Source organism: Otolemur garnettii, unplaced genomic scaffold (assembly GCF_000181295.1).
Source record: "Otolemur garnettii isolate 467f Iridium unplaced genomic scaffold, OtoGar3 scaffold00017, whole genome shotgun sequence".
NCBI lineage: Eukaryota > Metazoa > Chordata > Mammalia > Primates > Galagidae > Otolemur > Otolemur garnettii.
In genome coordinates, this window is record NW_003852412.1 from 2,061,365 (window position 1) to 2,076,146 (window position 14,782).

Genomic DNA, 14,782 nt, shown 5'->3' on the forward strand with positions numbered 1-14,782 from the left:
CCCGGCTATTTTTTGGTTGCAGCCGTCATTGTTGTTTGGCGGGTCCGGGCTGGGGATTCGAACCCGCCACCTTAGGTGTACGTGGCTGACGCCTTAGCCGGTTGAGCTATAGGTGCTGAGCCGATACCATTATTCTTAACAGTTTTTTTTCTTCTAGGATATTGCCATACTATATCAGAGTTTTTCTTCCATGTTTTAAATTCAAACTGATAGTCTTGATTTATATGAAGCTTTGGCTTAATAAAAATGGTGTTGAGTGAAAAGAGGGAACTTCTTAAATGTTTCCTTGCTAAACCTGCAAAGTTTTTTTTTTTAATTCCTCCTGCTTGGGGTTTAGGGGATTTCTAGTATAAACTGGAAAATCATGCTAGACAAATTCTGAAAGAGCTGTAACATTTGCAAAGTTTTTGAGTCTATGTGCATAGTAGGAGCAGGCTAGCACAGGAAAACATGTCAAAATAATGATTACTGGTTTAATTTATAAAGGACAATTATATCTCCAATGCCTAACTTTCTTTTTCTTTTTCTTTTTTTTTGTTTGAAGACAGAGTCTCACTGTGTCGCCCTCCATACAATGCCGTGGCATCACAGCTCACAGCAACCTCTAATTCTTGGGCTTAAGCAGTTCTCTTACCTCACCCTCCCAAGTAGCTAGGATGACAGGCACCCACCACAACACCCAGCTATTTTTTTTGCTGCAGTTGTCATTGTTGTTTAGCTGGCCCTGGCTGGGTTCGAACCCACCAGCCTTGGTGTATGTGGCCCGCAGTGTAACCACTTAGCTACTGGCGCTGAGACCTAACTTTCTTTTTCTTTTTTTTTTTTTTTTTCTAGTTTTGGCCAGGGCTGGGCGTGAACAAGCCACTGTATATGGGGCTGGCACCCTACTCCTTGAGCCATAGGCACCGCCCAACTTTATTTTTCTATATGATTTAGTTAACAGCTCAGGGTTTGGATCATATGAATTCCATTAAAACTAATTATTGAAGAAAAATGAATAATGTAAAGGCATTTCATTTTATATACATATTCAAATGAGAAAGAATTTACTCATTTTTTAAGTTCTTCTTAATTTAAATGAGTTTTACAATGCACATTTACGTGTTGACTTTGCACCAACAGAAATCTCTAATGTTTTTTTTCTGATTGGGTTTTCAGAGTTGGTGGTTCTAGGATTTTGCTGAGAATGACATTAGGAAGAGAAGAGATGTCTCCTCTTCAGGCGATGTCTTCCTATACTGCAGCTGGCAGAAATCTTTTAAGATGGGATCTTTCACCAGAGCAGATTAAAACAAGAACTGAGGAACTCATTGTGCAGACCAAACAGGTGTACGATGCCGTCGGAATGCTCGATATCGAGGAAGTAACTTATGAAAACTGCTTGCAAGCATTGGCAGATATAGAAGTGAAGTATATAGGTGAGTAGGATGCAGGAGCACATTAATATTTCATTTTATGGATTTCTTAACCATTTATGCTTTCTGTCTTTCATTTTTTCAGTTTTACAAGAGATTGATTTTTATATAATGGTCAATTAATTGCTTGGCATTCAGTTACCTAAAATTATAAACTTTTATTATGTTGGCAAAGAGGCTGTGAAATATACTGTCATTACACTGCTTTCTGGAGAGGATTTTGACAACACGTGTCAAGACTTCTAAGAACGTCTTGCCCTAGCCTAGTAATTCCACATCTAGGCACTTACTCTGAGGAAATAATCTGATATCAGTTTCTATATTAAAAGTACTCTTGGGCAGCACCTGCAGCTCAGAGTTGGGCCCCGGTCCCATATACCGAGGGTGGCAGGTTCAAACCTGCCCACGGCCAAACTGCAACAACAACAACAAAAATGCTGGGCGTCATGGTGGGCACCTATAGTCCCAGCTACTCAGGAGGCTGAGGCAAGAGAATCACCTAAGCCCAAGAGCTGGAGGTTGCTGTGAGCTGTGACACCACAGCACTCTACCAAGGGCAACAAAGTGAGACTTTGTCTCAAAAAAAAAAAAAAAGTACTCTTTAGTGGCTTGGTGCCTGAGGTGCAAGCGGCTATGGCGCCAGCCACATAAAACTGAGCTGGCGGGTTTGAATCCAGCCCGGCCCCGCCAGACAGGAGTGACAGCTACAACCCCAAAATAGCCAGGTATTGTGGCAGGCGTCTGTAGTCCAAGCTACTTGGGAGGCCGAGGCAAGAGAATCACTTGAGCCCAGGAGTTGGGGGTTGCTGTGAGCTGTGATGCCACGGCACTCTACCCAGGGTGACAGCTTGAGGCTCTGTCTCAAAAAAAAAAAAGTACTCTTCAGTATAGCAAGCGCTTAGAAACAATCCCCAAATGTCAACCAAATGGGTAAATAAATTTTGAAACATTATAGCACTATGTAACCATTAAAATTATGGTTTAGAAGCAGTATTTGATGACACAGAAAGAAGGAAGAAAATAAACCAAGTTTTATTAACGGTTTTGTTAGAATTCTCCAGAGACACAGAATCAATAGGATATGTATGTATGTGTGGGAGAATATGTACATATAAAGTTATGAGGGAAAGAGTGAGATTATGAGGAATTAGGTCATGATCCTGGGGGCTGGTAGAAGCCCAAAATCTACAGTGTGGACTGACAGGCTTAATACCAAAGAGAGCTGAAGTTCCAGGTTGCAAACCAGTACACTGGAGACCCAAGAGAGCCAACATTGCAGATAAAGTCCAAGGCAAGCTGCTGGAGAATTCTGCCTTGTTCAAGGAGGCCAGTCTTTTTGTTCTCTTTGGGCCCTCAACTGATTAGATTTGGCCAACCCACATTATAGAGGGCAGTCTGCTTTACTTCAGATTCACCTATTAAATGGTAGTCTTACGAAATCACTCTCCAAGTTAACACAAAATTTTACCATCACAGTGGTTAGTGTCTTGAGTTCCTCTTTATGCATTTCTCTGTTGTGGGTGGTACCCTGTGGCTTTGGGGCCACATGTGGCCTTCCATATCCCCAAGTGCAGCTTCTCAACCAAATCCAAATGCTCTCGGGTCCCACCTTCTCCATACACATAACCTAGTGCCCTCACCACTGGTAGCTGCAACCTCTGAGTTAGGGCAGTGTCCTGTTCATTGAACAACTAATATGCTCTGTCCTGTGTTGTTCTTTATTGTTTTACGTACCCTTCTCCCCATATTGTAAGATGCCTCAATATAGGAACCATGTCTTTATCCACCTACATTCCCAGGTAATAAATCACAGACTCTTTGTACTTTGAGAAGTGCTTAGCACTCATCCTTATTGTTCATAATGATGCCAAACTCAAACAGCCAAGACGTGTTTCTCTTGGTAGCCTTAGGAACCTTTACAGAAAGTATAAAATGAAAAACTTAAATTGATATAATCATTCATCTAGGTAGGAATTATTTGACTTCATACTGATTTGACAAGTCCTGTCGTAGTAATAGTTTCTTTCTCTATCAACAGTGGAAAGAACCATGCTAGACTTTCCTCAGCATGTCTCCTCTGACAAAGAAGTACGAGCTGCAAGCACAGAAGCAGACAAAAGACTTTCTCGTTTTGATATTGAGATGAGCATGAGAGGAGACATATTTCAGAGAATTGTTCGTTTACAGGTAAATGGTGTTTAAATCCCTTTGAGGTGGGGGAGACCCTAACCCTACATCAAAAGACTAAGAGCCTTTGACCAGCCCTAAAAAGCATTTGAATTTTCCTTAGTTTCCAGGGATTATAATAATGGGTATCACACAGTGCTCTATAATACTATATTATATCATTGAGATTTATGTTGAGTTGCTAATGCCATTTACTTAAAATTAAAAACAAAAAAATAAATAAAGACCAAGTGTAGAAGAATAAACATCTGAGAATCTAAGGCTTTTTAACAGCATCGTGAAATTGATGGTTCAATGTAAAACCTCTTTGAATTTTCAAGATATTGCAAGGTTTAGGGTGGCACCTGTGGCTCAAAGAAGTAGGGTGCCAGCCCCATATACCAGAGGTGGCAGGTTCAAACCTGGCCCTGGCCAAAAACTGCAAAAAAAAAAAATAATAATAAAATAAAATATATATATGCATATATATATAGAAAGAGAGAGAGCGCAAGGTTTGTATTAGAACAAAATCAATTAGAAGCAAATAGCATTGACTTATCTGCTTTTATCTAGAAATTTTGGCCCAGTACTGATGACATACCGTTGATGCTATTTGTATGCCATATAAACAGCTGGCTGTCATCCCTTTGTTTTCAGGACTCATGGAAATTATAGATAATGAATGTTCTTGTGTGTTTTTTTATCTTTTTCATCACCAACGTTGATTTGCCTCCTAGCAGTTTCATTAAGTCCTTGCTTTCCATTTTTATTTTCTTGACACCGTAGCAGTTTGTTTGGAGAACTACCAATGTTTTATATTCTTGACATTTTTTGTTTAATTTTGCATGTTTTTTCCTGAAAAATTACAAAAATTTTTAGCAAATTATGAGATTTGAAGGAAAACAATTTACAGGAGGACTTGCTTGAGCCCAGGAGTTGGAGGTTGCCGTGAGCTGTGATGCCAGAGCACTCTACCCAGGGGGACAGCTTGAGGCTCTTGTCTCAAAAAAAAAAAAAAAAGAAAGAAAGAAAACAATTTAAATACAATAGCTTTTAAATTTTTAACTCATTGTAGAATATGTAATCAAAACTTTATTTAGACATGTAAGGTGCCTGTACCAGACATTTTTTTCTCATGTCAGATAAGCATTTTTTTACCTAGTAATTGATAATCATCTATACACTTCATCATATTTCATCTTTGGCAGTATAAAAAGAATATAAATGAAAATACCTTTATGATTATTCTTAACTACCTAAATTGTTTTCTCCTTTGATCACAGTTATTCTAAGTGATCTGAACCATGGCCTTTATAGTATCCTAGTTTTATTTTATCCCCAAATAGTCATATTTTCTTTCTAACTTTATATAATTTTTATGTATCTTCAAATTTTTCCAAAGTTTTTAATTTCCTTTTATCAACAATTTTCACTATGATTTTTACTTAGTTCTTTTTTATTTTTTCCTTGTACTTTGAGCACTGTTGGGTCTGCTAGAACAATCATGATTTTTAAATTCTCATTTGGAATGCTATTTATGTTACTAATTCTTTTTTTTTTTTTTTTACCTTCTCTAATTCTTATGAATGTTGCCAAGATCTGGAAGGTTTGTCACTTCAGATTTCCTCTTATATAGTATTTTTACATTCTGTATATATTTGGCACTTATCCCACTCAGTTGGAAATAATTAGCTGCCTGTAGGCTAGCATGCCATAGTGACTTTTTAGACAACAGTGCCTTCATCAGATTTATGTATTTATTAGAGCTGGTTTATTTCAGGGCTTTATTTTAACAATTTAAGGTAATATAAAATTTGCTTTTCCTCTTTTTATGGAATAATAACTCTCACACATATGAATTATCTCATGTCATGTCTTTATTATCAAAATAATAAAAAATAGATCAGCCCATTTTCCAGCATTGCAGCGAGGTTAAGGACTAACGAAGCTGCTTTGAAAGTGTTCAGGCTGCTTGCACATATAAATACCAAATTTTATAATGCAGCCTGTTTAATCTATGTTACAGTTATTCCCTTTATTTGGAGAGGGAAATACTTCAGCTCCAGGAATGAACCGGCAAAGCACAACCCAGTGATGCCAGTGCTGCAGCATCTTATGTACAAAATAAAGTCTGCTGGCCCTATCACTGTGGCCGAGTACATGAAGGAGGTGTTGACCACCCCAGCCAAGTTATCAGGGATATGGTTCGTTAGTGAATGATGGCCACTAGAAAAAGCATAGCTTTCCAGCTGGTAGAACTGGGTCCAGGTGCTCAGTCAGCTTGGATCTGTACTGAGGAACTGTGACATTTCAATACATCTAGTGGAGGCGAGCCAAAAATTAAGTGAGATACAAGCAATGACACTGACTGAAGACAAGGTCTCATTAGAGCAAAATGCTGGCTCCCCAGTATATGTGAAAGGTGTCACTAAGTCTGGGATTCCAATTTCCTGGTACTGAGATCTGCAAGACATTCCAAAAGGATTTCCCCTTAGCTAAGGTGGTGCTGATGATAAAGCACCCTGGGCCAGGAGAGGCTCAAGGAAGCATTGTTGGGTACAGCTTTTATCTTACACGTGAATTTTTTGATGTTCTTCCTGTGCATAAGTTTCTGAAAACACAAGGGTGGCAAGAAGTATTCATTGATGTTGATGATAAACTGAGGTTTATTTTGGCATCTTATTTCACCCCGGTAGCAGCTTTCATACAACATAACGAAATGAGGGATCGTGTTGAGGGTGTCCTGGTGCTGGTGTTATCATTCAGGAGCTTTCTCAACACGCTGCACTAGCTGGGGTGCCGCGCTGATTGCTGATTCTGGTCAGGATGGAACAAAGACAGATACCGTCAGAAGGTTTTGTGGCCACAAGCTTCATGGTGTGTTAATTGGCCAGGGAACAGTAGACCTAACAGCTGATGTAGACTTCAGTTATTTGTACAGAATGGCAAAGGGAAAAGTAGCCTCCCTCAGTCCAATAAAAGAACAAGCATTTTTTTTAAATGTGGGTATTGCTGTTTGGCTCAGGGTTCTTTTAGTTAAATCAGATGAGCCATCAGTAAGGCAGCTATTACTTCATGGGTGTAACATGTTAATGAATCCTAAGAACTAGGGAGAAAGTTTTCACTTTTCTGCTTTGCTACCTCATCGTAGACTTCATGGTGGAAGGCACCAGATGAACCCCTGTCAGTCAAAACCCTCTGCATCCCCTATGGCTGGGTTTAGTGAACTTGCTTGGCAGTGATATTTCAGCTTGGACGTTTTACCCCTCAGTCTGCCAAAGAAATCAAAATAAAGGGAACACATTTTGTATTATTTCAGGTAACATAAGTAAGTGTTAAAAGTATTTTATCTCTTCACAGCCAATTACATATAATACAACCAAAAATTAGAAAACTTCTAGGGTTGGACTAAGTACAATATGTGTTCTCAACTATGGGAATAATTAAGTTATTGTGAAACTAAGTTTCCTTTAATTTAGTAAGCTAGTTGCTGTATTTCTATTTTATTTTAAGAAATAAACACAAGCCCTGATTAGTTAAATAAAAACTACCTAAAAAAAAAGAAAAGATTAAAAAAAAATTTGGTCTTTGTTTTTTCATTGAAGTTTATTAGATAAATTTAGTTACCATTAATCACCTACCCTGACAAATAGTTATGTTTACTTAGGCAATATTTTTAAAAATCTCAAGTTACCAGTATTTTCCATTTCCTGCCATAATTGAACACTTTAATAAATGGTAAACCTCATCCTATTTTCACCTAAAAGACAAAATTAGATATAATCTAAACATTTATTTTCTCTATAATACTGGAAGTGAAATAGGATAACCATGATGTAACACATAAAGTCTTCATTAAGCTGAATAAATAGGATCTTAAATTAATACGAAGTCAGCAATTTCAGACAGGCTCTACCAAAACGAGGGTGCTCTGAATTATATTACATTCCCAAGATACTACCAATGTAGACAGTAATCAAATATAATACTATCCAAATTAGATATAAAATGTTATTTTAGCTCCCATTTCATTTTTTTATTTTTATTTATTAGGGTTAATAAATAGAAATGTGACTTTGCTTTTCATAGGTCTTTGTGCAAATCTGTGCTCAATAAGAGTTCGAGACATCTATTGAGGCATAACACATTACTCCAAAACTTAGTGACCAAAGAACAGCAACACGCATTTTCTTTTTTCTCACAGTTCCTATGAATCAGGAATTCAGAAAGAATTCAGTTGGACAATTCTGATTTGGTTTAAGGCAATGGTAGCAGGATTGAAGCAAGTAGGAGACAACCAGACGTCTCTCTTTCTTTGTTTAATCTCAGGGTATCTTAGCCTCCATAACAAAATATCATACACTATCATACACTTTAAAAACAGAAGTTGTTTTTTCCACAGTTCTGAATGCTGGAAGTCTGCGATCAGAGTCCCAGCGTGGTTGGCTTTGTTGAGACCTCTCTTCTGGCTTTCAGATGGCCCCTTCCCTGCTGCACATGGCCTTTCCTCGATGTGTGTGTTATGTGGAAAGAGAGAAAGAAAGAGGTGGATTGAGGGAAGCAGGAAAGAGAGAACTCTTTCCTCCTCTTCTTGTGAGGTCACAATCCTATCTGATGAGGGCTCCACCCTTGCGACCTCATTTGACCTTAATTACATCCCAAAACCTAACTCCAGATATAGTCACGTTGGAGATATGGCTTCAGCAAAGGAATTTTGAAGAGTTACAATTCAGTCCATCGCACAGGGCATCTCCGTGTAGTCTCTTTATGTGGGTTAACTTGGGCTTCCTTGCAACACGGTAATATCAGAGTGGTAGTACTTTTTTCCTGGAGCTCAGGGCTCCAACACAAGTTCCAGCGAACCACACAGAAGCTCCTTTGCATTTTACGACCTATCTGAGTAGTATGCTGTGGTCTTCCTCCCAGTGTATGGTTAGTAACACTACTTCACATTTATATAGTAATAAAACTATCCAGTGTAACCTTTATACCAATTTTGTGAGGTTGAATAAACTGAAGCTTAGAAATAGTAACTTTCTAAGAGCCACAGAACTGGTTCCAAAGTACTTACCAGAAACGATGTAGACATGATGTTAAACCCTTCAAGGGGCCAGTCATGGAGGCTCACACCTATAATCCTAATACTTTGGAAATCCAAGATAAAAGATCACTTGAGGTCAGTCATTCAAGAACAGCCTGAGCAAGAGTGAGACCGCATCTATGCAAAAAATAAAAAATATTACCTCAGCATGGTGGTGCACAGCTGTAGTCCCAGCTACTTGGGAGGCTGAGGCAGTAGGATCCTCTGAGCCTAGGAGTTTGAGGTTGCTGTGAGCCATGATCACATCACTACTGCATTCTGTCAAGGAAGACAGACCTCTATCAGAGTACCTGGTAAAAAGTAAGCATTCAGTAAATATTTATCAGACTAACGTGAGAAACTAGCTAGTGATAAACCCAGAAAATACACCTGTGGAAATTGTTGTTGGGACATGAGTTATCCATGTAGGGAAAAGATAAAGTTGAATCTCTTCCTTACAACCAAACTGAAAAACAATTACTAATGCATTCAAATATTAAAAGACTATAGTATCTAGAAGTTTATACAGGAAGATATCTTTTTTTTTTTTTTTTTTTAGACAGAGTCTCACTCTTATCCTCACAGCAACCTCAAATTCTTGGGCTCAAGCAATCTTCTTGCCTCAGCTTCCCAGGTAGCTGGAACTACAGGCCCCCACTATAATGCCAGGTTACTGTTAGTAGAGATGGGAGTCTCACTCTTGCTTAGGCTAATCTCAAATTCCTGACCTCAAGCAATGCACCTGAACAGGGATATTCATAAATAAGACATTAAAAGTGCTAACTATGAAATCTAAGCCAAATAAACTTCATTAAAATAAAGAAGTTATCATAGAACGTAAAAAGGCAAATACTGAGAAAAGAAATTTGCAAAACATTAAATAGCAAAGCATTCTAGGATATATAAGTACTACAATCAATAACAAGAAAAATCACAATAGAAAAATGAGGAAACATCTTTCAGCAGAAGCACAAATGCCAATTATATATGAAAAGATGTCAGCCTCAGTAGTAGAGAGAGTAATGCAAATGAAGATTACAATATGCTATCATTTTTTACTTGTAAGATTGGCAAAAATTAAGAAATGTGACAACCAGTGGCTCACACCTATAATCCTAGCACACCGGGAGGCCAAGGTGGGTGGATTGCCTAAGCTCACAGGTTCGAGACCAGGCTGAGCCAGAGCCAGACCTCATCTCTAAAAAATAGCCAGACATTGTGGCGGGCGCCTGTAGTCCCAGCTACTTGGGAAGCTGAAGCAAGAGAATGACTTTTACCCAAGAGTTTGAGGTTACTGTGAGCTGTGATGACAGGGCACTCTACCGAGGGTGACATAATGAGACTCTATCTCAAAAAAAAAGAAATATGACACCAAGTATCAATAAATTGAGGTACATTTATGCAATGGAATGTTTTATAACATTGAAATAAGTAAATGATAACAACATGGAACAATACGGCTGAATCTCTTAGTAAAAGTGAAAGAAGTATATTACAGAATACTGTATTCAACATGATATTTTATAAAGCTCAAAAAGAAGCAAGACTAAATATGTACATAAGTAATAAAACTGGAAAAAATGATTTATTACAAAATTCAAGAGAGTAATGTTTTGCAAAGGTTACTTACTACATAGAATTGTAACAGTGTTGTTAATGTCCCATTTTATAAGTTAAGGAGTGGATTTAATTTGACTTCATAGCTTATATATAGGTATCTTCATTTGCAGATATCAAGTATTACAGAAAAATTTAACATATTAAATATATCCTTAGTTCCACCAAAAGAAAAAAGAAAAAGTAATGAAAACAAGATTTGTTCATCCCTTTAGCTAAAAAGTGGCCAAGAATCAGAAGCCAGCAATTATGGCCATAGGGCTTATTAATACTTGCCATTCCTGGCTTGGCGCCTGTAGCTCAACCAGGCGCCAGCCACATACACCTAAGGTGGCGGGTTCGAATCCCCAGCCTGGGCCCGCCAAACAACAATGACAGCTGCAACCAAAAAATAGCTGGGCATTGTGGCGGGCGCCTGTGGTCCCAGCTACTTGGGAGGCTGAGGCAGGACACTCGCTTGAGCCCAGGAGTTGGAGGTTGCTGTGAGCTGTAATGCCACGGCACTCTACCCAGGGGGACAGCTTGAGGCTCTGTCTCAACAACAACAAAAAAAATACTTGCCAGTCCTCACAAAGGCTGCTTGCTTGGTTGTTGACTATAAAATCAGCAATGAAGGTCGGGCTGGTTGCTCATGCCTGTAATCCTAGTACTCTGGGAGGCCCAGGTGGGTGGATCTATTGAGCTGAGGAGTTCAAGACAAGCTGGAGCTATCTCTAAAAACAGCTAGGCGTTGTGGCAGGTACCTGTAGTCCTAGCTACCAGGGAGGCTGAGGCCAAGAGTTTGAGGTTGCTGAGAGCTATGACACAACAGCACTCTACTGAGGACAACAAAGTGAGACTCTATCTAAAAAAAAAAAAAACCCCAAAAAACCCTGCAATGATCAAAGAAGGTTTTATACCTGCTCTTTCCAGCCATTTCAGTGAGAAAAACATATAGTGTCTTCATGTCAGAATAATCAGGCATATTTTATTCCAGCAGCCTGCTGAGAAATGCACAGTGGGAATTCTTGAGTGAAAGAGAGGCTGAATCATGCAAGCTGAATTTGAGAAATACAGTGATCTATTGTAATATTGTTTATATTTTTTCAGAGCTTCAGGCTTTGGTCTTGCCAATTCATTTTAGTAAATTAGTGATTTAAACAGGAAAGTTTTCATGTTACAGGGCAAATGAATAGGTCATGGGATTAAATATAGATGATTTTAACCATTACGTGAACTCTCATTCTTGACCAGCCATGGAACCCCAGTGCCAAAATAAAATACAAAAGCCAGCACCTTAAAAATATGACACACACCACCCCCCCAAAAAACCCACAAAAACAGCTATGTCCAAAATTCAATTACAGTTAATTGTAATTCAACTACAATTAATTCCCTTTATTTACTATGCCTTCTTGATTTTGAAATGTGTAAGTCTAGTCATTGGTCATAATTAATACTATTAGAACTTATAACTTTGTCAAGGTCTGAAAAGCCTAAGCATCCATATATGAAGTGTCAACTACCCAGGCTTAGTTTCTCCATTGGCCAGTTGCCCCTCTTTTGTGATCTTCTCTTGTCCAAGTGTAATACTTTCTTTTGTTTTTCAGATACTATGTGATATTGACATTATTGATATCTTTTTTCCCCTTCATCTGACTTAAACCTCCTTAAGCATATTTATCTTTGTTTCCTGAATGCATGGCATATATAGGAGCTCAGTAAATGGGTGTTGAATGGAACTGACCTAGCCCCAGTTAAAATGTGTCTTCTCACTGTGTGGAGCCCCACCTCACACTCTGGCTCCCAGGAAAGCAGTGAATCTTGTGACAGCATAGTGAATTAGTTGTCAGCACAGGCCTTTGTGCATCCCTTGAGCCCAGGAATACAGGCAGCTGTCTGACAATGTCCTCTGCACAGTAATGGGATGGAAACCCAACCGTACATATCATGGATTTGGTGGGGGAATGAGACAGAAGAAAAAGCAAACTAAACTGCAAATATAACACACTTAGTTATTTCTCTATGTGGGTTTTTGAAAAAGGCTGCAGTAACATACTCTGTTGTCCAAATGTAAGTCCTTAGAAAGTTCATGAATTAATTTTTAAAATGATACCCAGAGGAATATACTGTCTTAATCTTCATAGTACTTTTTACAATACTAATTTCTATTTTGTTTACACAGTGTGCACAATACAGAAAATGCCACTGAAATAGTTTTTTATTTACATATTTTAGAAACTTCTTCTTTTAAAGAAAAGGCCAAAATCATGGGGAACGTGGTAGGGGGAAGGTTTGGGGGAAATTAAGAAAATTTCTCATTTTGTATTTGAAATTTTAAAGAATGATAAATGAATTCAGGATGTTAGTACAGAAGTATGGCACATTGAACTAAGCATTTGAAGAACTTCTTTGCCATTTTTGCCATTAAATAGGTATATGATCTTGGAAAGATCATTTAAGCTCAGTTTTTTTATCTGTGAAATGAATATATAAGCACATCTGTCAGAGGCAGAGAGTGTATGTGTGTTAAGTACACATTTTATGTAACAGTTCTTTGTTACAGGAGGAAATTAGGAGAAAACTAAATCTTACTACCACAGAAATTAAAATAAGGGCTCCTACTGTTAGATCATATCAGTTTTAAAATGACTTCAGAGAACTTTAGCCCTCTCCCTTTTAAAGAGTAAAAACTTCACTCAAAGAGGCCTGTGGCCTGATTCAGATTCAAAGGAAAAAATTCTTGTTCAGGAAGGAAGGTGTAATTATAGCAAGTCTAGAAGGGTTAGCTGATTCCCCCTTGGAAATTCCTTGGGCAGTAATTCTGACCTTGCCTGAGGATTATAAGGGAGAATATTATTATGATCGGCTCTGGAATAGGAATGTGCTTAAGAAGCACATTTCAGAAGTGCCTTACTCCTCCTACCAGAGACCTCCAGAGATTTCCCGAAACCTCAGAGTCTGGGGCATCTGCTTATAACTGAGTCAGAATTTTGAGTGTTATTTTTGTGGTAAGTTAAATATTTCAGTACAGTTAATTAGTCATATTTTAATTAGACCTAATTCAGGGCTGATTTTTTTTTTTTTCAGAATATCCTACCTGTTTGCACCTGTAGCACCTATTTTGGGAGGAAGTATTATAATTTAGATCGTGAATTTTGAGTTTCCTATTTTGAATATATTTCCAGGCTTTCTGAAATGCTATCTGCAGGAAGGTTAAATTCAAGCCTACCCAGCATGAGAGCCCATCTGGATTACGTGTAGCAATAGAGAGCCATAGCTCCCTGAGGTTTATGATAAGCCTCTGTCCGAAGCCCAAGGCCAAATATGCCCCAGGAACCCAAAAGTCCAGCTGGCTTGTTTCTCTCCTGGGATGGCCCTCTGCTATGGATCTTACCTTGCTTACCTGGGGCTTTAAGGACTTACCCACCTCCAGCCAGGACCTTCTCACTAGGGACCTTCCCCAGCCCCTGGCTGTATGTAGCTCTGCTGCCTGGATTCTCCCCAGCCTCACAACTTGCAGTGTTGTACTGTCTAGAGACTCCTGTTGCCATGCCTCACACTCAGGACAGACTTTCTGGTGCTATAAAGCCATCCCAGATCAACCCAAGTTAATCACATCTGCATGAACACTGTGATTTGATCTGCTGGCCCTCCCTGAGGGAACCTGCACATAGCTCACTTATCTGCCTGGCCATTCTGGGTTTTGTCTCCTGGGGGCAGGTGCTGCTGGAATCCCAGTGTGCACCAATACCAGCTAGAGAGGGTTCCTACTCCAGTCAGCCCAGCACCCTCACACATTCTCCAGGGACGTAAAAGGTTATTATGGAAAAAGATGTCTAAATGTTCTCTGCCTCCACTGAGGATAAACTCAGAGGAAACTGTGAGTAATGTATCCACAACAAGTACTTTAATACTGTGACACAGGTTTGTCATCTGCAGAACAATGGTTATGGCACCAGCCACATGCACCAAGATTGGCGGGTTCAAACCCTGCTTGGGCCAGCTAAACAGCAATGACAACCGCAACAAAAAAATAGCCGGGCTTTGTGGTGGACATCTGTAGTCCCAGCTTCTTGGGACGCTGAGGCAAGAGAATCACTAAAGCACAAGAGTTTGAAGTTGCTGTGACTGGGACACGATGGCACTCTACCAAGTACAACAACAAAAAAATATTGTGGCACAAAATCATTAGTAGGCAAAGTGAGATATAGTTTGCTCTGTTGAGTGGTACCCCCCAACTTGGGGTCGGGTGCAGTGGTTCACACCTGTAATTCCAGCACTGTGGGAGGCCAAGGTGGGAGGATCACCTGATCTCAGGAGTTTGAGACCAGCCTAAGGCAGAGCAAAGACCCCCATCTCTAAAAATGGCCAGGATTGTGGAAGGCACCTATAGTCCCAGCTACTCGGGAGGGTGAGGCAAGAGAATCACTTGAGCCCAAGCGTTTGAGGGTTCTGTGAGCTATGATGCCATGGCACTCTACCAAGGGTGATGAAGTGAAACTCTGTCTTTTTTTTTTTTTTT

The 14,782-nt window shown here is 39.2% G+C and overlaps 1 protein-coding gene, 1 non-coding gene and 1 pseudogene across 4 annotated transcripts in view; 2 read left to right on the forward strand and 1 right to left on the reverse strand.

Annotated features, from left to right (window-relative positions):
• The window catches only part of NLN (neurolysin), a 101,521-nt gene that overhangs the window by 22,679 nt on the left and 64,060 nt on the right, over positions 1-14,782 (forward strand). For all 3 annotated transcript variants that reach the window (XM_003785875.3, XM_023510945.1, XM_023510946.1), the window contains 2 exons: positions 1,159-1,418; positions 3,454-3,602. In XM_003785875.3, coding sequence (XP_003785923.1) covers positions 1,159-1,418; positions 3,454-3,602 — 409 coding nt within the window. The remainder of the gene's footprint in view (positions 1-1,158; positions 1,419-3,453; positions 3,603-14,782) is intronic.
• Positions 336-398, reverse strand: LOC111723979. Its single transcript, XR_002772374.1, has one exon. It is a non-coding gene; the product is annotated as a U7 small nuclear RNA (small nuclear RNA).
• LOC105886607 lies at positions 3,724-6,823 on the forward strand (annotated as a pseudogene).